The sequence below is a fragment of the Perca flavescens genome, chromosome 15, assembly GCF_004354835.1.
Source record: "Perca flavescens isolate YP-PL-M2 chromosome 15, PFLA_1.0, whole genome shotgun sequence".
NCBI classification, from domain to species: Eukaryota; Metazoa; Chordata; class Actinopteri; order Perciformes; family Percidae; genus Perca; species Perca flavescens.
Window position 1 is genome coordinate 5190615 of NC_041345.1, and position 27682 is coordinate 5218296.

At 43.0% G+C, this 27682-nt stretch overlaps 1 protein-coding gene across 1 annotated transcript in view; it reads right to left on the reverse strand.

The window, feature by feature from the left end:
- tnrc18 (trinucleotide repeat containing 18) overlaps window positions 1–26806 on the reverse strand; it is a 58009-nt gene extending 31203 nt beyond the window's left edge. The window contains exons 1-5 of the mRNA XM_028598507.1: window positions 26633–26806; window positions 24610–24953; window positions 6134–6274; window positions 3110–3214; window positions 877–2697 (exon numbers count right to left, since the gene is read on the reverse strand). Of these exons, the coding sequence (XP_028454308.1) occupies window positions 877–2697; window positions 3110–3214; window positions 6134–6274; window positions 24610–24817 (2275 nt within the window). The 5' untranslated portion in view covers window positions 24818–24953; window positions 26633–26806. The remainder of the gene's footprint in view (window positions 1–876; window positions 2698–3109; window positions 3215–6133; window positions 6275–24609; window positions 24954–26632) is intronic.
- Window positions 26807–27682: the final 876 nt, after the last annotated feature.

Sequence of the window (27682 nt, forward strand, 5' to 3'; positions counted from 1 at the left end):
ACAAGGAGACCGACCGAGAGATGGAGAGGGAGCACAGTAGCTGAATGACCTTGGCAGACAAGAATAGAGCGCTGTATGGCAGGAATTGCTATGCAGCACAGAGAGCTGAAGAACTTGCCAAAATGGGGCCTTCCAACTAAAATACAACCCAAGACATAATTAGTCATTTTCTTTGGGTGGGGGGGGGAAGTTGTTTCTACAATTCTAATCATGTTACGTGCACGAGAACCTCAAAGTCAAACAGGGGCTGAGGAAACAACTTTGATCCGAAAGAAAGCGAATGCGCAATTATTCATGCAAACCAAAATGAGGAATCATTTGCTCTTGGTTCATTTAACTAAGGGGATCCATGTTCCCTGAAGTGCCGTTCTGAGAGCAGCCACAGCACAGAGAGAGTTGAAAGCAAACGCAGGGGGAAAAGGTCTCTAATGAATTAAGTATACTTGATTTAACTTGCCAGAAACTATCAAACATACAATAACTTGTGTGATTGAGTGAACGTCACCACATGACTCCTGCAAGCATTTCAAAACTTATATCCAATGAAAATGCATGAGCAAATGATCACAGAAAATATTCATTTTTTGGTTCCTCTTGTACGTAGAGCTATTTACTTCTATTTATTTATCAAAAATCTCATTGTGTAAATATTTTGTGAAAGCACCAATAGTCAACACTACAATATCGTTGCAGTATCGATATCGAGGTATTTGATCAAAAATATCGTGATATTTGATTTTCTCCAAATCGCCCAGCCCTACTACTAAAACAGGACTTTACTAGAGAGTTAGCCCCCAGCAATAGTATGTTAGGAGGTGTTAAAAACTGTGTTTAGCAGAAGTTTAGCAGTCTTACATTAAAGGCACCTTTAATTACCTTTAATAGCTGTTTGCAGCAGGGTTCTCTGTGTGTCTGAGGGTCCACTGGTCTGTTTACTGGTGCTTCCACTGTCTCTTTGCCGGGCCACAGCCACAGCGATGCCAACCGGAGGGTGGCGCACCTCCCCCTCTGCCTCCCGGCCAAACGAGCGGGCGCTGTCCGGCCGCTCCTGCTCTCTCTTCAGCTGGGGAGGCATTCTCAACGCCCCTGAACCACCCGATCCAACCGATACCCTTTCCCTGTCTCTCTCCCTCTCTCTTTCCCTTTCTCTCTCTTTTTCCCTCTCTCTTTCTTTCTCCCTCTCCCTCTCCCTCTCGGCTTCCATACCAACGTGAGCCAGACCCCCAAAGGGCCCTCTGCCATCCGCAGCGTGCCTGGAGGACCCCGGACCCTCAGCAGCAAAGTTCCCACTGTATTTAATCAGACTCTGCATGGCTGAAACCTCGGTGGGATCCGACCCTGATGACCCACCCCGCTCTCCTGCCAATGACCCCCCAGGTCGGTAGAGCGCCGATGGGTCCAGGTAGCGTCTCTGACTCCCCTCCTCAACTGCACGCCCGTGTCCGTGTTGGGAGGGGTGATTCTGCGGGGAATGGCTGTGGGCGGAGTGTGGGTTGTTGCTGGGCCGATGAGTTGTGTGAGGGGAAGGGGGCATTTGTGCATGTGTCGGCTGGCTGTGGGGGGAGGAGAGCGCGTGTCCGTGTTGGGCTGCTAGGGCAGCCATGTGACTCGTGGCATAGTTGGCTAAAGGGCTGATGGTATTCCACTTAGGCTCCGCCCCTGCCCGCTCTATGCCCAATTGGATCGAGTGTTTAGAGAGGTCCCTGGTTTCCGGGCTGAACCTTGATTGACTGGAGGAGTAAGACACGTCCTGACCCCGTTTACCGATGGAACCGTTTGAACAAATGACCGAACCTTCCTCTCTCTGATTGCCTGAATCGCCAGACTGGGAGAGTCGAGGATGCTCCATCGGGCTCCTCTCAGGAAACCTGTAGCTCTCCCTCTCGAGGTTTCTCTCCCGCTCACGCTCTCGGTCTCGGTCGCGCTCTCGTTCTCTGTCTCGTTCCCTTTCTCTGTCTCTGTGTTTGTCACTGTGTTTGTTGTCGCGGGCCTGCGAGGCGATCTGGATGGGCCCGACCCGCTCATCGTAAACCTCCACAGAAGGCACATATGTCGGTGCGCTGACTCGCTGCTCTCTCGTGGACTCTCTGGGTGTGGAGGGTTGGGGCGGGCCAGCGCCGGAGGGCTGAAACGCTGGAGGAAGGGCGTAGGAGATGTGGAGCGTCCCAGCTGACGTGGCTACAGAGTCATTCCTCCTTTGTCTGTCTGAGTGGGAGTTTGAGTTATTCGAGTTAGCGTTAGAGTTATGGTTATGGTGGGGTCGAGAGGCCCCCTCTTCGTCCATCTCTGGTCCATGAAACCTCCCACCCCCGCCCGAAGGGAAGGAGTGCTGTGGAGGTGACCGCCTGGATCTGGGCTCCACTGCGGAAGGCTGGGAGTGTGACTTCTGCTGGTGGTGGTGAGGGTGGAAGGGCCAACTATCTCGGTCCCTCTCCGTGTCCCGGTCCCTTTCTTTCTCTCGTTCCCGGTCAACGCTCCTCGCCCTGCGGTCCTCCTGCGTCAGGTCCACCACACTGTGCGGCCTCTGCTCCTCTCTTGACCGGTCTCTCTCCCTCTCCCCCCGGTAGGGCCGGTCCCTACCCCCATCTCGGGACGTTCTCTGGGGGGGTGTGGAGCTGGACGGGACGGTCGGAGGAGGAGGAGCAGACGGAGGGTGGAGAGGTAATTGGCTCAAGGAGGCTGGCAGGTAAAAGCCCTCTAAAAATGAACAAAAACATGAGAAACATGAGTCTACAAACACACACCCACTACATAAACACAGACTGTTCAAACAGTTGAAGATTCAGAGCAGCGCAGACGCAGAGGTGAGCATGAGGAATATTTAACTGTCGACTTGCCAAGGAAATGTAACACAAACCTACGGTAGATCCACAACAGTTATATAGTGGAAAAGGAGATGTACTATACATTTTAACACGAAAATAAAATAAGAATCAAAGCAGCTGAATGTCGCCCGTATCTGGCTCCGTTCCACAACAAACTACAAGTCTCCTCACTGAATGAAACCTACTTCCATTCATGTATCACAGGATGAGAGAGAGAGAGAGAATATGTAGACCAAATTCAGCTACTTGTCTCCATGAATGTGGTTAGTGAGACAGCGACTGACCTTTATGCGAGTCGTAGAGAGGGTGCTGGGAGAGCGAGGGAGAGTCCAGGTGCCCCAGGGACAGGTAGGGGCTGGAGTACAGGCTGCTTGGCAGAGGAGGGTAGCCTGAAGACACGGACAACACGTCATTATACAATGCAGTTTACACAAAAACAGAGACTTGACAATAACTTATTCTCCGGCTCAGTCGTGTAAATATTATGGCTTCCTTGAACTTATCACGAGGACTATTTGGAGCTAATGGACAACCCCTGGAGATGTGACGCACGAGGATTTAAAAGCATCTTCTGTGGTTATGTAACAAAATGAATATTAGTTCCTACATCTGGAGCGGCTGAGTCGACCTGCAGCAAAGTAACTGGCAACTAATTGGAAAATCGATTATTTACTTCGGTAATTTTTCCAAGCAGAAATGCCAAACATTTTTCTGATTTCAGCTTCTCAAATGAGAGGATCTTTGCTTTTGCCTATTTTATATCACTGTGAAAAAAAAATATATATCTTTTTAGACTGTACCCTAAACAAAACACCTGAAGACTTCAACTTTTTCCCGCTATGGTTTTACATTTCAAAAAGAATCGGTAGGTTAATCAATAATTACAATAATCTTTCATTGCAGCCCTTTTTTTTTTTTTTTTTTTTTTTTTTTTTACAGCCACTGGAAATTAATGAGTGACTTTAACCGGACTATAAACAGTGGATGATCCTGCAATAAATCCTGCCTTCATAAAAAGGTTCAAATGAAATTGTTTTAGAAAGGTGTTGATTCAACTTTACGTAGTTTTGGATGTTGCGGTTCGATTTCAGACTAGTCAACCGATTTGAGCACATTTAAGTCCTATCAAACTTTGCTTACAGGCCCTACGTCACCTCCATAACCCACTATTTTGTTTTGTTCATGAGTTCAGCTTGAGGTTGATGTGAGGCAAGACTCTGCCCGACAGCTGCTGCTCTCAGAGACCAGCTCTTAATATAGACAAAGCCTCGCGTGGTGTAATGTTTTAGATTTCTGGGTTAGGAGTGAGCCGGCTGCAACCCTGAGATGTCACCACAGCCACCCAGAGAGGGCGAGACATTCCCTGTTCCCACACTCCGGCCACTTCAAGAAATATCAAAAGAGGCCGCTGTCGTTCCAGCACGAAGCGCCAGGCAGCAGAGCTGGAGTATAAATCTGTCTCCTCTCCGTTCTGGGAGGCAGAAATGGAGAAGCAGGAGGAGGCGGGTGGTGAGGTTGTCAGCGGTTAGGAGGAAGGCATAGGGAGACAGAAATATAAGAGGAATGATGGGACGGGACCAAAGGCATGCAGAATACGTTTCGTGCAAGGCTTCCTTTAACCACAGCTAACGGCTAACCTTGATCTCCAACAGCTTTGATACGGGGTTCCTGTGCAGCTACGGTGCATCCCAGGCATATCCAAAGTCCGCCTCTTAGCCGCCGCCCGGAAACGTCTCCAGCTTTTAGTAACTTTAGCTGCTATTAAAGCCATCCACAAGGTAATAAGAATCTCTCTTAGGCCGTGGAAGATTATATTCATATCAGAGCAAGTCGATAGCAAGGCTTCTCTAGCCAGCAGGAGCTTTTAGCTTCTTCAGATACTTCAGCCTCAATTCAGGCTAAACTTTAAGTCGAACATAAAAAAGTCCTTCCATCCTTAATCCCTCCTCCTTTGGCTGATTGTAAAGTCTAACAGGGTGTGAGCAGAGCAGATGGCCCAGTGATCGACTTGTGTATTTAGAAGTACAATTTCAAAAAGGTATAATCCTTTAGATTGTCTTAAGATCCAGCCCTGTTTTTTGATACATTTATGGTCGTCATTTCTTCTGCCACAGCCATGCAATGTCTTTACATTCTGTAATTACCTCTCAGTGTTGTAGTTTTCATTGTCAGTGGCGGAGTCTGCCATTCCCGCGCTGGATTCAGTTTTAAAATCACAGGAAACATGGCATGCGTGTAATCCAGCGTTAAATAATTAGCTTGACATATAGATATAACTATTAGCTCATAAAGACATATATTAGCATAAAGACTGGACACAGAGGGAAACTGCTAGCCTGGCTCTGTCTGAAGGTAACAAAATGCACCTACTAGCAGCTCAAAAGCTCACTTCTTCACACATTATATCTTGATTGTTTAATCTGCACAGAAACTGAAGTGTAAAAACACAAATTTGCCATTTTAAGGTGTGTTATATGTGCCTGCGGACTATTCTTGGCTCTGAGCAGTTGCCAGGTAACTAGCTAAGAGTCGAGAAGTTACTGCTCAGACTTTTGCCTACAATCATAGTGTCGCCCTCATGAACCGTCCCTAAATTGAAGCGAGTAAGATTGAAACTAAATCTTAAAAAACTAATCACACATAATCTGATTTGCTGTGTTGGGAAGCACTTGATGAGATCTGTGCCACACAGGCGATGTAATCAGTTTTAAAATTGACCCTAAATAGAATCCATTCGTCCTTCTCCCTTTACCTTGCAAAATGCACTGCGGGATACATTCCCTCCTATATGAGCTTCTACTCCAGCAAGATTCGATAAGGACACACAGAAGGACAGGCGGGAATGAGGAGGGAGCAGAGATCCAATCACTTACTGAACAGGCCTTAAGACAGGTCCATGGAGAGGACAAAAAAAAACCTAACTGTCTAAAACTGTGTTCCTAAGCTAGGTCAGGAGAGAGATGTGGAAAAGTGGGGCAGGAGAGACAGACAGAGACAAAGTTCATATTGGACAGGAAGCTCCAAAAAAGAACAAGAGAGAGGAAGATAGATTACACTAACGCACGGCAGGAAGAAGTAAGAGACAGGTGGAGGACGGAGGAAAACGAGACACATATAGGACAGAGCCAGCTAGCAGCAGAGAGACAGAAATGGAGCAGGATCCCACTGGTGTAAGCAATGAGAAACGGAACCAAGAGCCTCCTGGGCTTCGGACGGGAGCAGACGGTGAGAAATGTCACAAAAATGACGATGCGTCTTTAAGAATCTGACGTCTGTACGGAAACAGAAGAGAGAGAATGGTGATTTACCTTCGTGAGCGTGTGATGCCCAGAGCTGAGCCATCTGCAGACCGCTGGGATTGGCCGATCTGTACGCAGGTTCAGAGGTCAAGGGGGAGTGGCCAGGATAACCTGACAGGAAGGGACTGGAGCCTGTTGCGTAGGCATCGCCTAGGAAAAAGAACCAAGACTGTCAGTCACCCTTGCAACCAAACTAATAAATGGCAATCGATTTATACTGTACACTTGGTTTTTGTGCGTGTGTACAGAATCGATGCATGCGGACGGTTCCATGCCGAAGCAGTCTGTTGTAATCCCATTATTACTGAGCCACCATGCACTCGGCTTCCACAGGACAGACCACAGACAGACTGCACTCTGAGGAAATGGAATGATGAAATATGAGTGGAAAAATAGTCACAAAATGATAAGTGAGCACTGTGAAAAGTTCTGCCACAAACTCAAAAGGCTTCTCTCCCGTATTACTAACCTCTTTAGTCTTAATAACTGTGGCTCCCCTCTCTTCTCCCAAACCTGTCCCTACAACCCATTAATCAAATAATTATTCATTTCTTACACTGCACTATAACTATTTTTTCTTGTATCTCATCATTTTTTAGCCCATTTTAATTTTATGACCGTTTTTAATTGCTCTTTAATGTTTTATTCATAGCACTTTAAATTGCCTTGTTGCTAAAAAGGTGCCGAAGAAATCAAGTTGCCTCGTCATGCCCTACAACCTCCAGTCAGTCAGTCAGTCACCAGGGCAATAGAGAACACCTGTCTATCTCGGCAGGGTAGGCCTACATTAACTGCCCGGCGATCTCTCTATTATATTATATTGCAGCAAACGCTGTCTGCGGTAAGTTTTGAGAAGTGTAACCACACTTGTGTCCGTTTTACCGACATCGCCGTGTCTCACCTGCAGAGGTGGCGAACGTTCTGTCCGTCTGCACCGAACCTCGGCGTGGGTGTGCGTTTATGTGTGTCGGAGCCATAGACAGTAAAAAAATAATAATAAATAAATAAATAGGTCGGTGCTGAGCCCCACCCTCTGTGAAACACGCAGAGAGGACAGAGAAGCTCTCTCAGGTACCGAAATTGAGCACAGATTGATTTAATGTGAATTGGTCCTGAGTAGTATGGACGTAATTCTGCAGTTGTGTACCGATATGCGAGACAACTTTTAAACTCAACAAAAAATATCTTAACGTTTTAATCTCTAGCATACATCTCTATATTAACTAAAACGCCCAAAGTGCACTCTACCTGGTAGCATTGTGTGTAGGGACGTAACGATCCGACTTTTTCAGTCCCGATAGCGATGCTTGGGCTTTGTGTATCTGTCGATACCGATCAGATACCGTTGTTGAATTAATAATACACTGTATACCTTCCACCTTATACCTTCCTTCCACCATGTAGAAGAGACTAAAGGCACCAGACCTTCCTAACTAAACATTACTTTCCTAACCAACAAAATCACATAGTTGTAATGTTCAACTTTGGGGTACTTCCCATAAAATCATCTCTCAATGCAAATCAAACCAGCTATTAGGCTAGTCTCTAGGTATGGTGAAGGGTATGTGATGATGTGGGGCTATTTTAATTCCAAAGGCAAAGGGAACTGTATCAGGATGCATAGTATCCTGGATCCACTAAATAACTGGCCTTTAAAAATAAAAATCTGAAAAATATAAATAAAAAGTTAAAAAAAAAATAAAAGAAAAATCTGCCTGCCTCTATGGGAATCTAACATAGGGTACTCACTTTTGTTGCCAGCGGCTTAGACATTAATGGCTGTGTGTTGAGTTATTTTGAGGGGACTGCACATTTACAGTTATACAAGCTGTACACTTAATACTTTACACTGTAGCAAAGTGTAATTTCTTCAGTGTTGTTCCATTAAAAGATATGAAATATTTACTAAAATGTGAGGGGTGTACTCACTTTTGTGAGATACTGTACCTACTCTCTGCCCAGAACAGTAAAATATTTACCTAGCACAAAACCAACATTTAAATCCAATACTTCCACAGACTGGTACTGTGCATTTCATTTTAAAAGAGGACAATTCCGGCGCAAAATTAACCTAGGGGTTAATAACATATGTGTACCGAGTCGAACCTTCTCTGGGATAGGTTTTCGTGCTAATCGAATGTGTCTCTAGCTTGAAACAAGCTAGCGTGAATCACTGATTAGCTTGTAACACTAGTATTCGGGGCAGAGGGATTTTGGCATTCACTTTTCATTAGGATGTAAAATACATTACCAGCCAAAGTATCATTCTGACCCTGAAAATGTACAAACCTGGCTTTAACGCAAGCCGACCAACCACCACTCCTTAACGACGACTTATGTTTATATGCACACCAATATTCCACTATTATTATTCGGAATTTGATACAGGTCATGTAAACAGCATATTCCGGTTGGATATTCCGAATAAGGCCTTATTCCGAATATAGCATTTTCCAATTTAGACATGTGGGATACTCCGGTATTGTTTGGGTTTTAGAGGCATTCTTTGGACAAACAGCGCATTCGGAATATGTGTCTCAATCGGGGGTTTTACTGCATGCTTCTGGTCAGCTCTGTGCGTTGCTATGGCTGCTGTACACAAACCAACCAGCCAACAGTTTGCAGGGCTGGAGACCCGATAAGAAGGAGAAACACAGCTACTTTTAAACATTATCAAAGACTTGGATATTGCAGAAATATTTCTATATTCCCTACAATAACAGGTTTTTGGATATGTGCACACATCGCTATGCCGACCTCTTCAAGAAGCTGGTTTAAGGAACGAAATAGGGAAGCTGCGTTCGCACGGTCCAACAAGTCCGCCGTTGCTGGTAAACTTCGAACAAATCTTGTTTCGCATGCCTACATGTAAATGGGAATATTAGTGGAATAATCACTTTTATTAGCCATGCCTTTTTCGGAATAATGGCAAACACCTGAATATTATGTGCATGTAAACGTAGTCACTGATGTGTGTATACATACACTCTGTTCAAAGTGTGTTGACGTCACTCACTTCCCCATTAAAACCAACTCCATCACTGCAACATGGACAGAGTAAATCCTCGTAGAACATGGCATATCTCAGCAGGATACCTTTATCGGTCGTTTTTCTTAAACTCCCCCGCATGTGTGAGCATCAGGAAACTTTGAACCATTACAGCCTCTACCAATCACAAACTCCTGAGAGCTGGAAAAGGGTTTATGTTTAGCCGAGGTCCCCCCCCCAACCCACCCACATTACTGAACGCACTGCACAGCCATTACCCTGATAAAACTAACCATGTGTGTAGGGGAAAGGGTGCCGTCTGTATATGGACAAGGGGGAAGGGACTCTGTGTGTGTGTGTGTTTCTGTATTAGTCCTGTGGGAATCTGTGAAGAGACATGCTGTGCTCAGAGTTTCCCCTGCATCTAAATCAGTACATTAAAACAGCAGTCCGTCAGCGCATGTACACACACACACACACAAAAATCAATAGCAAATGCAGCTTTCCAATTAATCACAAAGAGGCGTACACACACACGAGTTATGCAGTGTGCCTCTGAATTATACAGTGGAGGTGGATCCTTCCACACCCAGCTTTAAAAGAAACAGATTTATTCATTTCTCTCAATGTTTGCATGTGTGCATAGCTTAAGTGGCTGCACTGCATCACTGTATGATCACTGACATGTGCAAACAGTTTGGTGTGGGTTTGCAGTGAATGCCCTTGGAGTCAGAGACACTGCAGGAGCTACAAACACACATACAGGAACAAATACATATCTAACACAGGCATGCACGTACCATCCACGCAATCACAACACACACAATCACAATCTCTCTCACACACACACACACACACACACACACACATTAGTTTAATAATACAATCTATTATTCATCATAGCAGAGACCTATTTATACACAGAAGTGATTATATTACTTTTTCCTGTTCATCTGTACTTCACATCGTCGTTGTCCAAAGAAAACCATGCCTCTCCACATTTAACGTTTTTGAAAACTAAGAATTAAGTGTCTTTTTATGCATTGAGAATATTCAACACCCGGGGGTCACTGGTGATAAAATAACTACGGGATACTACAGCAAACACTCGTTGAGCAGCTACTCGGTGCATCCATTTATGGTGCAGCCAAACGGTTGTTTTAACAAAGAAGTCAGTCAATAATTTATTCTTTTTCCATATCTTTTTCATGTTATTGAGCAATTGGATCCGACTCACGCAGCGCCAGGTGAAAGTAGTCTTTCACTCTTTATCTAACACAGTGTTTTTCAACGGGGGCGGTATCGCCCCCCCAGGGGGCGTTCAGAAGATGATGGGGGGCGTTGGAAGCAATATTTTGTAAAGGGTTGAGGGTTGAGGTGCACTTGGGGGGGCGTTTGTTTGAAAGCTAGTTTAAACCAAAGATTCACAATAATACATGTTTACACTTAAACTACTAAAAAAATAAGTGGTCTGCAACATTAAAAGCTGCCAGTTTACAGCACTGCGACTGGACGGGTATCCTAACTTTTCTGTGCTTCTGTCAGCTTTGTTTGGCGCAGCTCGTGCTGCCTTCATGGAAACAGGACGTAAGAGCATCATCTTAAATGAGCTCGATAGCTACTAGTGAAGCTGCGTTCAGATAAGAAAAGAAAAAAGCAATTGCGCGACGTCCTGTTGTATTCTTTCCCAATGTAGCACGAGGTGACTATATTTCACAGTAACAGTTTTTTGTCAGATGGTTTATAGAACACAATGTTTCCTACTGTACCTGAATGCAGCTTCATTTGAAGGAGAAAGAGAGAAAGAAAAGAGACGTGCGAGAGAGATCGACTGTGCTTTGTTGTTTGGTAAACATTTAGCTGTTCCATAAACTCCCGGGCAGTTCAGGGCTTGTGTTTGGGGTTTTAAAACTTTCTTATGGAAGCGATAGAGGAAGTGATGTCACCGTTTACTGTACGGAACTCTCTCACACCTCCACAAAACACAGCGCGATGTGGGGTTGCGTTTTCTCCAAAAGAAAATTCTGCTATTTACTCGCAAGACAGGCGATAGCAAACCTAGACTCTTCTAACCCTATAAAAACGGCTCTCACTCACTTTCAAGGTTTTAAACTTATTTCCATTCGGCAGTAGGTGTCGTTCTTCAAGTCGTTTGTCATCACCAAAATACTTTTCTGTGTGCGTGCGTGTGTGCGTGCGTCTTCTGCTTTTACCCTTTGATAAGTGCCAGCTTGTTTTCCGTTGGAACAATTTAATTTAAGATTTGAATGAAAACTAGATTTGAATGTTAAATTGCTAGCTGTTTCTGATTGGCTACGGTTAGTGTTTGTAATAATAATAACAACACATTTTATTTAAAGCGCATTTCATTACAGGACATTCAAATTATAGTCATCTTCTAAAGGTGCTGAGGTTCACACCATGCAGCAGGCCTTTTGATAATAGCTGATTATAGTTTGAATGTTATCTAGTCTTGGCTAGATTGGCTGCTGTTATTTAATTTGAATGTCAAATGGTTGCATTTTTTTTAAAAACCTGTAAATATATAATTTCTATTCAAATGGCTTTTTTGATACCTGGAAAACTAATACATGTGTTGTTTTGTCATTCTATTTGATTTTTTTATTATTTTTGATAACAATAGTAACAACAATAATAGGCCTATATTAGGGCATAATCATTAATATTCGGGGCAATTATCATACATAATATTTGATGGGGAGGTGTTAGGGACCTGGATAATGGATAGGGGGACGCTGTTACTCTCTGCAAAACAGATTTGCTGCCAAAAACATGCCAAAAGTGACTGTTATCTTGCTTTGTAAATGCATTTCTGATTATTGATTGCAGTCAGCCATACACCTCCTGTGCTTCCTGCAACTGCTTCATAATAAAGTCCCCCCTGCATTTCGCGGCATGCTTTTAACACAAAAAGCAGCGGAAGGCGTTTGGTTTGCATCAGCAATAACTTTGGTTATAGCTCCGATATAGCTGTAGGAGAGCAAACTGAGGCGGTTATTAAGGACATAAAAATAAAAACAATAACAATGGGTTACATATATGTAAAGTTTCCTGTCATGGATACCTGAACCGAGCCGTCGGGACCCGGTTTGGACGGATATTTAAAAATGATGTTGGGGTTTGTGTCGGGCTCGCGATAAGGCAATGAAGATTTTAAATTTAAAACAGCTTATTATGTAGGTGCGTGCCTGTGTTAACGTGCGCTGGTTGCTCTATGTGTGCTGATGCGCTCATCGGTTGGCATTTCCGAAGGCCTTCCTACAGTTGCTTAATCAAAACGGCCTTTCCACACAAACAAACGTACATGTGTCATTACTAAGAGAAAAAAAAAAACAAGATTTTAATGGTGTCTGGCTCGGACACAAATATCTTAATGCCTGTCGGGCTCGGGTCAGGTTCGGTTACTGCCCTGTCAGACGTGGGCCGGGCTCAGACAGAAAAATGCAGCCGATCCGCAATCTAATTTGAATCCAGTGCGAGAATGATGGATTTCACCATTAACGATAAAAATGACTATAGAGAGGTAATTATATATTGAATGGCTATTGCAGAAAAATTATAAATAGTATTAAAAATGTGCTTTAATTTAAAAAAAAAAAAAAAAAAAAAAAAAAAAACTAGAAATCATTGTCGCAAAGCTGACGTTCAGCTTAGCTCATGAAATCTTTTAGTAGCTTTAAGTGATATGGTTTTTACAGGACAGTGCCAACATGTTTATATTAAAATCTGTGTTGTGTGTGTGTGGGTGTTTTTTTAATGGAAGTCTGATACCAGAATCATATATCTCATGACATTAACTGACTATTAAACTGAACATTATGTGTCCTGTTTTTTTAAGTATCCTCATAGTTTTCAGTGGGACTGTAAAAAGTGATTTGCTATTTGTTACTAGCGTAACGTGCGATAAAGAAAATTATCGAGCCCCAGCGACTCATGACTTTTCTCTGTAATTTGATAATGCAAGTTATAATCAACCATTTAAAATGCTAAGAAACCCATTTTCACCGCCACCTTTCCCCCCCATCCCCACTAGTGCGTGTCAGGATACGTGCCAACAGTGTTGTTCTAACAAATGATTCTCACCTATAACCCATTTTCTAATTGTTACCTGGTGTGTGTAAGGAAGAAAAAAACCAAATGCACCACCTCAATGAACACATTCTGGTAGGATGTCAGACATTTCACATTCCTTATAAACACACACACACACAGATATGTGTTACCAAAACTTAATTGTGTGTGTGTGTGTGTGTAGCACCTTTCTCTGCCTTACTGTCAGGATTAATGGTAACCAGTGTCAGTGTGCCAGTTAGCTGAGGCAGACAGCCGAGCAGAATTTTACCGTTTTAATGTTTTTCTTGCAGGGAATAAAAAAACCGAGATCAATAGAGATTCCCCCCCCAGCTAACCCTGCTCTGAGTACCACTGATGGATAACAGATGGGTTCACAGTGTGTGTGTGTCCGTTTGTGTGTGTCTGTTTGTGTGTGTGTGTCTGTTTGTGTGTGTCTGTTTGTGTGTGTGTGTGTGTGTGTGTCTGTTTGTGGCGAACATTTATACCAGAGAATTTTCTCTCGTATTTTTTTGGGCTGTAGTACACGATCCAGCATTGTCGTTTTTGGATTCTGTTGTGATTCCATCTTCGACCGATTTGTGAACAAGTCTCTTGTTCTCAAGTTTGATTTGTGTGTGTGTGTGTGTGTGTGTGTGTGTGTGTGTGTGTGTGTGTGTGTGTGTGTGTGTGTGTGTGTGTGTCCAGGCTGTGAGCATGTGGTCTACAAAGTGTCTGTTAATGATTTCAAAATGTACAAGTCTGCTTATTTTGCCTTCGGAGTTGTTTAGAGGAAACTATTTTTTGTGGTTTCTCAGCTCAAGCTGAACACAAAGTTTCTCAACTTCACTCAAAACTGTCCCTGCTGGGTGGAGAGTTCACGTTACGCCACGCTACAATGTGTTAAAAGCTGATGTGGTCATACTTTATGCGTTATTGTTTGACAAAGAAATTACACAATACATTTTCAACAATCTGCAAAACAAACCGAAACCATATCTGGTACAAATGTATATTACCAACTGCTGTTTCAGTTACACAGATGTCAGATAGTACTCCGTCAAGTCTCTAAAGAAAGTGTACTGGGTAGTCCCTCCAGAAAAACGCAATTATGCGATCGCATTCAATCAATTCAACTCATAATCAGCCATCATTTTTCCAATACACCGCACTTTCGCCGCATAAATTGCTGATTTCCATGCAAAATATGCGGGGTTGCATGATTTCATGATGCCCGCATTTTCGTTGCAAAAAAAGTCACAAAAGCCTATATCTTAGCAGAAAGTTGAAAAATGTTGCGTTTACTTCACACAAGAACAGCCATTTTGCCCTGTTACCATGGGAACGTTATGAAATCACTTTTTTTCTCTTTTTCATCAAACCGCAGTTTTTGAAAGTTCCCGCAATTTCATCGCATAAATATCCCACATATTCCATCACATTTTTTAAGAAAACGTGCCGCATAATCAAGGATTTTTGCCCGCAACTATCACAAATAAACTCCTTTTTTTCTGGAAGGACTGACTGGGAAGCCACAGATATCTGGTTGATAATAATATTAATACAAAGTTAAAAAGCTGTTACGAGGAATTGGGTGAAGGTAGTGCCCCTGACACAGGACCAACGACTAGAAATTATTTAAGAAATGTTCAAGGAAAAACTGACATATCATAAGATAAACCTTTATTAATGCCCAGCAGAAGTCCAGAGAAGGACAGAAATACAGATGGAAAGTGAAAGAATAAATAATAAAAGGAGGTATACAACAGTGTGATGCCCTTCGGTGTCATTTGAGTGTTTTTGCCGTCTACATTGACGAGGTGTGTTTGAACTTGCTCACCTGGGTCTGGTGTGCTGAGGCCTCTTAAGCTGCAGTATCCTCTGTCTCCCCCCCCCCCCATCCTCCCTCCCTGCTGTCTCCACGTGCACACTTGGCTTGGTTAGGTTATGTTATCCTAGGTTTGCCTTTTGCTGAGTTTACACTTTACGACACCAACACACACACTCATGCACACCCTGCACGACTGCCTTCTACGTCCTATTCTGTATATTGTTAATTTGGTCTAATTTGGCTCAATAAAGTATTGTCTAAACATTCAACATGGTGTTGTCTCCCTCTTTGTTATGACCACCCGAGCCAGGTCACGACAACACTAAAATGAGAACATACAAAATAGAGTGCGATTAATAATGCAAGACTTGCGACTTGAAATCTTGAGAAAACAAGAAGCACAACTGAAACAAAAGTGGACATTACACAAGACAACAACAGGACTTCATGAATAATAGAAAAATGGGACTGAATTTCACAAACAAACAGTCTTTTGTTACTGTTGTGATCCAATGTTGCAAATATCTTAGCAATAAATATTTAAGTCGCACAACAAGCTGCAAATCACTGCTGTAATGACGTAAGTGTTGCAGAACAATTTTTTTTCTTGGAACAAAAATATGAAATGTGCCAACTTAAGCCAAAACGATCCAAAAGTTTGTTTTCACAATAACAAATGGTGAAATCAGCAAATGTCTTCAGTGTTTGCAGATTTCACCATTTGTAATTGTAAAAGACAGTAAACCACATAGTTTGGTAACTTGCCTATGTTGTTATTGTATGTTCTATATGTGCTTTAGTTACTGACGTTAAAATGTTTGTGTATTTTTGATCCAGTATTAAAGCTGGACACTGGACTATGGTAAGGTTATGTTTTAACTCGCCAGGGTACGGGTTAGGGCTGCACAATTAATCGCATTTGTATCGAAATCGCAATATGGACTAGTGCAATATCCAAATCACAGGGGGCGCAATATTTGTTAATGGAAAAATATGTGTCAAACCATTCTTGTGGTGCTGCAGAGACGTGCCGGCCGACAAATCGTATCCTACAGACTAAAGAAAAAAATCTTTGTTTGGAACAGATCCTTGCAAAAATCACACTATAATCATTTATTTCTTTCAATGTTAATAATTTCCAATGAAAATGATACAAAAACAATCATTCCCTCCAATATCGTGAATCATATCACAAATCGCAATATCAGTCAAAAATAATCACAATTAGATATTTTCGTAAAATGTAATTGCCGAAAATGTGAATTAGAAGAGTTTCCATCAACTGGTTTAAAGCGAATAAACTAGACTAGGCAAAGCGTAGTTTCTTCACGATGGTTGTAGATTGCAAACCGGCTTGCTAAATCAAAGAGTTTAGAAGCTAAGTTCTTTGGCTAACTGGAGAGAGTGCAGGGCCGTACGATTCAAGCTGTTGAACCAATTCGTCAATTTACCCGACGTGGCTGAGGCCCAGGCTACAGCGCTCCGCAACTCCACTACGCAGGCTACGGCGCCCTGGATGGGACCCGTATCCCGATCCTTCCCCCGTCCGATGGATACCGGGATCATAGTCGTGCGAGTTACACGTGCGCTACGTCACAACTTATTCGGCAAAGCTGTTTCCATCAAGCATTTTAAGCATGAACTTTTTTGGGAAAAAGGCAAAAACCACCTCAAGCGAGCGTAAAAACTTCTTTTGCAAATATGAGGAAGATCTTTTGAATTTTGCCATTTCCATCAACATTTTCTAAGGCGATACTTCAAAATGTGCATAAAAATAAGTTGATGGAAACACAACTATAGTCTGTTATATGGTGTCATATTGTGTAAATAGGAATAGAGTAGGGCTGCAACATAACAATTATTTTCATAGTAGATAAATCTGACAATTATTTTTTTGATTAGTTGATGTCAGAAAACGGATCCCCAACGCCCAAGATGACGTCCTCAAAAAGGGTTGTCTTTTCCTGGTTTTAAAAGCTGCATTAAAAGTAAAGTGTTGTCATTTTCTGGACTTACCATTATATCCACATTATTGATGATTAGTTATCTAAAATCTAAATGGGAAAATATTTTATGAAAGCACCAGTTGGCAACCCTACAATATCGTTGCACTAATCGACATCAGGGTATATAAGACTATTATATAAGAGGAGTGAAGAAACTAGAAAATATTTACATTTAAGAACCTGAATTTCTTTTTTTTCTTCATAACAAAAATACTCAAACCGATTATCAAAAGAGTTTGCAATTAATTCAAAAGTTGACAAGTAATTGAGTAATCTTTGCAGCTCTAGAATAGAGCATTGAGTCAATAATGGTCCGGCTAAGAAATCATTGGGTATGACTAACTATGGTAAACCAGCTGCTAGCATAACAATCTTTTCAAAAACTGATGGACTGAAATTACAATAAGCCTTTATCCCAGCAGACATTTTGACATGTCACAGTAGGAAAAAGCACAAGTTTTACTGATAACATCAACAGTAGCTTTGTTCTAATCAAATGTCCCAGTAAGCCATGACAGTGAGACAGCATGCACGATACAGGGACCCTGAAACTGAAGCAGCTAAATGGAACAATTTCAATGAATATCCAGCCAAAACAAGAGCAGTCTGCCAGAAAAGGCACAAAGTTAGTGTTGTTTTTTTTCATGCAAAAGTTGCTCTGACAGTCGGATGGAAACACACCACGTGTGCGTTTGAGTGTCGCTGCGCCGCGCTGTTGCAATCTCCTGTAAAGACGACAGGTGTTATTTTGACACACTCCTCGATACCAACAAATGGAAACACGCTCGCAACAGCCGCGCACACACACAAACGCACACAATCATGCAAGTGTCACACACAGACAGAGTGGCATGCACGTGTTGCAATAAAAACACACATACATTCAAGAACAAATTCCAGCTCCACGTACACTTGTAGCACAGGACTGGTCGACTTTTGGATTAACATTTATCATAAACTAAAGTGAAATCAACACAGAACTACTGAGGTGCTGAATGACATTTCTCAGTGTTGGATAAAAATAAGGTTACTCGTGACTGTTCCTGTGATGTTGGTGCAGAGTAACAACTACAGCGACGACAGAGCGAGTGTGCCATTCCTTCAATTTTCGAGGCTAACGAGTCATCCAATTTCAAAAGTCAGGTGTCAAATTGTGCAGGTTGTCTTGGTTGCTCAACTGGCTAGAGCACATACCACAGTTAAACAGTCAAATTAGACTTCTCCTCAAACGTCGAACCTGCTCTGTGTGTGTCGTAGCTGCGTATGCTGGCGCGGGAAATATGATAAACCTTATGTAATGGGACACGTAGAGACTCAACGCACCAAACGCCAAACAGACAGACATAACGCAGTGTGTGACCTTTGTGTGTTGGAGGCTGTTGTTTGAGTTAGAGGGAGGGTTCAGGCGGAGTGTATGACTTTAGCTAATGCTTTGGGTATTTCGACATGCCAGGGCACGCTCGTTTTCTCACACACACACCCCAGCCTATCGCTCTTATGTTTGACAGCTGTGTGTGTGCGTCACATGTGTGTGTGTGTGTGTGTGCGTCACGTGCGTGTGTGTGTGTGTGTGCGTGCATGTCGTTTGTCTGCCTCCGACAGGTTTATTGTAGCAGGGCAGCGGGGCCTTGTGCTTTCTCTTAAGGGGCCCGTTTTCTCTCCTGAAGGATTCAATTAATCTGAGGGGGGGGGGGGACGTGTCCGAGCCACATCTTCTCACACACGCACACAAGCATGCACGCACGCACCCACACGTAGGGGTCTGTGTCTTGAATACATATAAACACACACTCACCACATTAATTTTAACGTAAACAGACACACTAACCAAGCGAGGTGGAAGACAAATTGGTATTGGCCGAGACACGCTGCCCCGCAAGCTGCATGAATTATGCTTACACTCGTGTGTGTGTGTGTGTGTGTGTGTGTGTGTGTGTGTGTGTGTGTGTCTGAAAGGGAGAACATTTGAAGGGCTACCACATTTATCTAACCGTGTATGAATGTGTTGTGGTCAGGATAAATCTCTTCCTTTCTCTCTGCAGAGAGTCCCAGGGGAAACACCAGCTCTAACAGCACTAAGCACAATCACATGCTCTCATTCCCATACACAAGACCTCAATCCTCCCATCTTCACTGTTCCCCTCACACACACACACACACACACACACACAAACAACAACCTCAGCTCTTATCCCTTGAAAACAAAACACAGCTTTCTACCTTAGGGATTGTTCCCACTTAGTTCTCCTTCTCCATTTGTCTTGAGCTGTTTTCATCTTTCACCTATTGACTTCCCTTCTCTGCACTCACTGTAACACCTACATTTGCCTCTGCGTCTCACTCCACTCTTCTGCTACTCTTTAGTGAACACTAAAAATGACTGTGGGTGTGTGTGTGAGTATATATGTGTGTGTGAGACAATAGAGCAGAGAAGTTGCTGGTTTAGATGTCTTATCCCTTAAGTCTAACCGGTGAGGGCCGCCGCCCTGAACACTATTTTTGCCTCATTAAACATGCACTTGTTCCAGACGGTTCTCTTACATGTGTAAGATCATTCCATACTGTTAAAGTAATCATGTACAACAATGGCTAGTTGATGTGACACAACAGAGAATCAACCTACACCCAGTTTCTGCATGCTTCTACAATTTTGACCGCTCTCAACACCCAGAGGGAAGAAAAAAAAAGCAACTGGTGCACAGAGAGTGATGCGTTTTAAGTTTCCCACAGCTGCAGCAACAATGTGTTGTTGATTTAGAAGAAGAACTGAGTAATAAACTGGTCAAAAAACAAGAAAAAAAAGAGGTCACATGTTGCTTGATTGTCAAGTTATCTCTGGTAAATGCGGTGCAAAAGAACGCTTAGCATTAAAAAAGTTGCACAAATAGAAAGTGCAAAAGCACAATCACGTGCAAAACCTTTTGCTGCGTTCCAGGTAGGGTTGGGTATCGTTTGGGTTTTTTTCGATACCGGTACTAAAGCGATACTTTTAAAACTGTGCTGGTGACTAAACGGTGCCTGAACCGATAATTTTTAATAAAGTAAAAAAAGAAGGGTACTAAACAGGCGGCGGCATTAAAGAACGGCTTGTTTATTGCTTAGGCCATATGGTCAAAATTAAAGATTTAATAATAATGTAATAACTATAACTAGGGCTGGTATCGTTCAGAATCTTTCGATCTGCCAATTTCGATACCCCAGTTTCGATACAGATTCCTAACGATACTTTTTTCGATACCAAATGTTTTAAAATTCATTTCAACATCAACAAAAACACAAAGCTTTTATTTTCCACCTTAAATGTGAATCAAAACAGTTATCAAAATTAAAAAATTCTGGTAAAACTGCTCAGGACAGATAAGCTTGCGCTTACGCGCTCAGATGCTTTTAGAACCGAAATTTGGCACCGAAAGATAAAGAATTTTTTGATACTCGTAGGATTGGAGTATTTTTTTCGATATCATAAAAGTATCGACGTTCGGTACCCAGCCCTAACTATAACTTATAACAATAACTTATTTCACCAGTAAATTGCTGTTGAACGACAAAAACAACCACCAGATGGGAAAAGTTCAATAACTTTGAATGCACCACGAGGCTACCTGTTTTAAGTGAACGCACCGTCTGTGTTGTTAAATTCCGACAACTGCGGACGGTTACGTCTGTTAATCCAGCTGCTAGCTAAAGGTAGGCTAACGTTACCTGCTGACGAGTGTAGTGTAAAGTCAGGCACCGAAATTTTCGTTATTATTCGGTCTCGTTACTACCGTTTAAGTCGGCACCGGTGCCCTATTGGCCCTAGTTCCAGACAACCCCTAACCCGTGTTTTCACAACCTTCTACCCGTGAAAGCATCCTGGAACGGCAGTCAAACCCCTAACTTACTCCCCATGAACTGGTACCACATGGTTGTACTCCCAGTTACAGTTTTTGACGTCACACACACATAAACAACAATGGCGACCCCTGTTGATGCTGTACAGACGCCGGTGATTACCGGTGAGAAATAGAAATAAATGGACATAACTAGGCAACGTAAAGTAATCCCGCACATTATAATCAAAACAATACACATACGATTGTGTACTACTACAGGTTGCGTTTATTAAATGAAGCCCAAAATAGATCGCAGACTAGATATCGCTAGTATCAGCTAGCGCTAGCTAACGTCAACTTTAGGTAGCCGCTACGCTAACTTTGTCGTGACTTTGCCTGGAACGCTAACAAAGTCGTGACTTGAAGTGCCAAAAATTGTGTCTGGGACGCAGCATATGATGTTATACACGCCCTTCACAATAAAACAATCTGCACGCGATAACCGTAATTGCAAAGTCTCTGCGGCAGCGTTTCCACAGTGCAGTCACATTTCAGCAGGTCCTACCGTCTGCTGCCAGAGGGAGGAAAGAGGACAGATGGCCTCAATCTGGTGATGGAGGCTCCGGCAGACCTCCTCTAGACAAGAGGACCCTTTACAGCCATTTGACATCTATAAACAGTGAAACACACCTTATCGTGTTTAGATAGAAATCGGTGTGAATGAATAGGTATTTCTGTAGGTTGTCTAATGAATATTCTTCTTCTTTACAGATTGTACGAGGAGCACACTGCCACACACACACACACCCCCCCCCACACACACACGAAATAAAGGAGACACTCTACTCCGTTAAGTCAGGTGGAAATCCTGTTAAAAACTGAACTAAAACAGAAAATAAGGGAGACTCCTGGGAAATAGGGGTGTGTTGGCAGCTATAAAAAGTCAACCCTGCTATCGAGAGGTCAGCCAAAAACAACGATGCAAAACAAATGTCTTGAATTCCACGAAACACGTGTAAACAAAAACAGCAGCGGGCCGACCTTGGATCCTTCTGATTGCACGCCAGGTCCTTGAGCGCTGCATTCACGCTGCTTATTGCAATTAAACAGGAACATTATGAACATTTACAATTACCGGGTAATTATCATGTAACAAGTCTGTATGGCGTTATTACAAGCATGGGACTGAGATCTCAATTGAGGTTTGGTTAATGTAATGTGTGGGGATTTGATATTAAGGAGTGCCATAAAGCTAAATGACCTGCATCGTACAGTGGTGTGTTTTAGTGGGTGGAGGCTGCGAGTGTGCGTAGGGGAGATGAGAGTCAGAGAGTGGGAAGGTCAGTGTGTGGGCAGAATAAAATGTATCCCGTTTTAAAAGGAGCATTTAAACTGCCAATCGGGGCTGGAAACAGTGGTTGGGTCAATTCCACTTCACAACCCCCCTCCTGTGGCTACACATCAAGTCGTTCCACACAAGCAAGTCTGCACACTCACCGCGAGCAATTTTCAGCTTGTTTCGGAGCCACAGGAGGGGAAATAGAGGAACATCATCCCAAATGAAACACACCTCTGCTCCAAAGACACATCTTAACCAGTAATGGTATTTGCACGGTTTACTGCAAATCGACACATCTGATCATTTCATCTGCAAATATTTCCGTGCTATTCCACAGCCACAAAAATCGGCTCTACTAGCTGCAATAAACTGCGCTCTGGCACATCTCTTTGCCACGGTACACCCATCAATCATCCTAACGCTCCCTGCTGCGAGTTGATTTCATCTCTGACAGCGTTTCATGTGCTTGTGCGAGTTGAGTGTGTGGGCTCTGTCGGTGTGTCAAATTAAAGATTCATCAGAGCCCTGCCCTGGGAGCACTGCCGCACTTTACCAGACCTCTAGTACCTCGCACTCCATGTGACAAGTACTGCATTGAACCCCACGCTCAACGATCAGTACAGGAGGAACCCAACTAAAAACTGGAATATTATTATCTCCAGAGTTTACCTCTGAAAAGAAACCAGAGAAACTGTATCTGTCTGAAACTACATAACTTCATGGGGATGTAAGTAACTCAATGAGAGCATTTTTCAGCCTTTCCATTTTCTAAAAAAAGGCACAGCAGACCAATCGCTCCCCCCACACACAACATATGGTTTGAACCTAGATGACAGCGCTTGGACTTTCCCTTTGACTGACCACAATCTTTCTTGTCTTTTTCAAGGCTTCTACTACTAATAGCAGGAGCAGACATCTCTGTGTGGGCAGTGAAATTAAAATCACCAGCGCAGCAGGGAATAACATATACTGCAGATAATCCAGTGACTAAAGGCAGGTAATACCACACACACACACACACACACACACACACACACACACACACACACACACACACACACACACACACACACACACACACCCCTACATGATGTAAACAAACATATGGAGGTTTGCTTTTAAAAGAGCATCTGCCTGGTTCATACCACACTTTAATGGCCAATTACATTAAAGCCATCCAGTTTGCACCCAACATGTGCTCATTAAAAAAAACACACACACACAAATATTTAATTGTGATTATGTTGACTGATATTGTGATATGATTAACGATATTGTAGGGAATGATCATTTTTGTATCATTATTCTCATTGAAAAATATTAAAATTAAAATGATTATATTGATTTTTGCGGGGATTTAGTCTGTTAGACACGATTTGTAGACTGAGACGTCTCCGCAGCACAATACTTAATTCGGAATGGTTTGACAAATATTGCGCCCACCCTGATTTGGATATTGCACTATAATCCATATTGCGATTTCGATAAAATTGTGCAGCCTTAACACTCACTCACACACACAACTAACGATTATCGATGATCAATCCATACATTGAGTTTATAAAAATGGGGGGGAAAATGTCTGTTTCCCAAAGCCCAAAATGACGTCCTGAAAAGTTTTGGTTCTGTCCACAACTCAAATATATTCAGTTCACCGCCATAAAAAGGACTTAAGAAACTAGAAAATATTCACATTTAAGAAGCTGGACTCAGATTATTTTTACTTTTTTTCCATAACAAAAATGACTCAACCCGATTTCGAACACACACACACACACACACACACACACACCCCAAAGTACCTTAGGGCAGCGGCAGGGATGTCCAACACAATGGTACAAATGCATGTAAAAGCAGCATCAGACATTTGCCAAGTCTTCTAGGAGAGTGGCTTTTACACCAAATACAGGACACTAACCCACAGCCATTCCTAAATCTCTCTCTCTCTCTCTCTCTCTCTCACACTCACACACAATCTGCTTTCACAGCAATGATGGTAATGGTCCACATGCAATCCAAGACCACTGCACCCTGACCTGCATACTGCTGCAACAACACCCACACCACCACCCTCAACAGTGAACCCTGTTTGTGCCTTACCATCTACCGCTGTGTGTTGCAAACTGCAAAGTAATTTTCCGCTAATACGCTGCACATCGCAAGGGCCGAATCTTTGACACGATCCCAGACTTTCACATTTGAAACTTGCCACAGCCACACCTCCTTATGAAATCAACATATAGGTACATTTCCCACGGAACACCGAAGCGATATTCAAGTGATGACCGCACATGATGCCACGGGCAGCCACAAGCTGTGCGCATTTATGCGCAGCGTTATTTCAAGTTAATAAGCTATTTAAACATTTGAGGGTTGTGCATTTTTGGGGCAGTCACATTACAGAATTCAAGCAGTGTTAACAACATGTACTTACTGTGGTGTGGATGTAGGTTAATGGCCGATGGCAAGAATTTCCCGGAGTGGAGAGGCGGCGGATGACTCGCACCCAAGTGACCGGGCGAGGGAGGGATCCTCCTGGCTGCTGCTGCTGCTCCGAGTCGGTGAGACTCCATTGCGAGCCCCGCCAACAACGGAGGTGGTACGTGGACGGATCGGGGAGGTCCAAAATCTCTGCCATCCATTATCCACAGAGGGGAAAGTTGTGAAAAGAAATAGTCCGTTCGGATAGGCCCCCTATTCCGAAAAAGCCAATTCTGGCTATAATAATGCCTTTAGTTTTCCAGGCGATTCGGGCTCCTTTTCAGCCATGCTGCTGACCTATAAAATACAACAAGAAGAACATTCGCTTGATATATAATCTGTGGGCACACTGAACAAACTGTTGAGAATTGAGAGTTTATGATTTATCCTCTTTCCAGCGAACAGGCGGTCCATATGTGCAATGACGCAGTTTGGAAATCCACTTCAAAAACTAAACGTTGATTAAGCTGGTCGACAGTAGGCTGTGACCGCATGAGTTGCTCCTGGTGTATCTCAACTGCAAGTCTTAATGCAGATTTAACTTATATCGACAATATTATGATCTATTTGAGCGGACTAGCAGCACTCCGCCCCCACTACACAGCGAGCAGGCAGCCGCTCCGGGGCTCCGCTTCCCAGGGAAACAACCAGGAGAGGGGCGGCCAGCTGCTCTGCCCCGGCCATGAAAACACTCAAGCGATTATGCGATGGAAACGCGTACGGTCAAATTTTAACAACCTATTCAACCTTTTCCGATTACCCAGCTGTTTCCTAAACCGTAAACCAGCAACGTAGGCTATGGGCCGAGTCGCCCTGTAAACCAATAGGCTAGCCTACACCATAAATACTGGAGGCGCATCAAATATAAATTTCAAACGGGTTAAAAATAAATAGGGTTGCAAAAGCCTGCATCATTAATCAGCAGGGTTAGTGGTGTTTTGTTGCCCAGAGATGCGAATTTAGTCCGGGCTACTTCGCATTTGGACATGGGTGCTGGCCGACGAAAGACCTCAAAACCCAACCCGTAAACACTTCGGTCCCGCTGTTTAAAAAAAACTAAAAACCTCATTTTATATCCACCTTATCGACGCGGTTCACCTTCCGGACCTTAGTTTAAAATAGTATTAAGATAAACTACTGTGATTTAAATGATAAATCCACGGATATTCCGTTTAATCAGCATTGACCAGAGCAATGCGTCTTGTATCTGTTAAAACGTCGATTTTAATATTTTTTGCAAAACAGAAGATAGGCCGACAACACAATCTTCGCAGACATATGTAGGCTACGTGTGATATTAAAAAGACTAAAATATAATAAAAGTTACTTCACGGAGAACAACCACCACCAACTGCGACTTTATCCGAAGGCAACAAGGGAGATAAAAAAAAAAATGTGTGGCTTGTGAAATATTTTTTTTTAATAGACGAAAATAAACACTAGTCAAACACTGAGAGTTGTGTGAATTTAAGTGAAAAACAAGGCGAAAGTCGAGTTAACCTTCAAAGGCTGCAAGCAAACATTACAGCAACGACTCGTGATATCCAGGCGGGAGGGATCTGAAGAATGGCTCGTTCAGAAATCACAATAAACCTTTTTTTCCTTGAGAGAAATACACCAACAACCACAAACGTTGCCTTTAAGCCCTCTGGAAGACACACGGGAGTTAGTTTGTATCCTTGTCCTTGTTATCCATGCGGTACGTCTGCCGTACGGAGGAGCACGGCATTTCAGCCACGTTTCAAACTTTTCACGGTTCCATTTACGAAACAAAACTTTCTCGGCGGAAACGTCTAGAAAGTGGGATTTTCACACCGACAACAGTTTCTTAAAATCCAAAATGTCGTATATAAAAACCTCCGCGCCCTTTTTTACTCGCATTTACAGCCCGAATTAGCTTTTAAAACACCGAGAACTCGGACACTAGCTGGAAAAAGAAAAAACAAACAAGGAAAAAAAGCATGCCGACCGCTTACTTGTATGTGGAAAATTTTGGGGAAAGGAGCTAAAAATGCAAATGTTTCTCAAAATCCGTCCAGGTTGCTGGGAGAACTGGAGTAGTCCATAACAGGCTAGTCCGAAGGTAAACTAGGGGGGGAGAGAGAGCCCCTGACGCGTCCGTAAACTCCTCAGCAATGAAACACAGCATTGTTTTTACAAGCCCCGCCCATCTCCCTCGCCACCACCCAACCCCCGACCAGCCCAGTACGTTTTACACAGCTACTGCCTTATTGGTTGCACAAGATGCCAATCAAAGTCCCCACTGAAAAAAAAAAACATCCTGGCCTCTCGCCAGCACTATAAAACCAATTATGGAGCAAAGAGGTTGAGCCGTTTCAAGGTCCCCTCTCCCTTCAGTGATCAAAAACAAGCAGTGGGTTACTTTTTCTTCAGTGGTGGGGGCCAGTTTTAAGGCGACCCACCCCCCTCCACCCATTTCCACGCTAATTATAATAGACGCTCAAAGATTGGGAAGCGGAAAGTATGGGGGCGTTGTTGGTCTTATAACTATTGCACTCGTTTTTAATAAAGTGTGGTCCCTAGTTTACTTTTTCTCACTAAGAAGCAGTGGATAATTACCTTAGTCAGTAAATTACTTTTCCATTACCCCTGCTCTAAAATAAATGTGTCTGAATGGAATCATCAAACACAACAAACAATCTCAAGTAAAGCTCCTTCATTCAGTCTAATTGAATTATTTAATTTAATCCGGGCGACCACAATTTGGGCGTTGTTTTCCCCATTGGCAAACCCGAGACAACTCATAAAAGGCCAGTCATTTTGCATATATGGTTATGTGGAAAAGGAAAGTGAACGTGTTATGAGCTAGTAATAACATAGATGAGACACAAACATTAGGCCTGTTGTGGCACGTCCGAGACTCCCATGAAGGCTGAAAAAAAAGTCCATACAATAACAATAATTTAAAAAAGAAATGCACCAAAAAACCACAAAGTTCGTTACGCACAAATGGAGACTATGGACTAGGAGAGAGGTGGGATGAAGAGGTATTGTACTTAATGCCA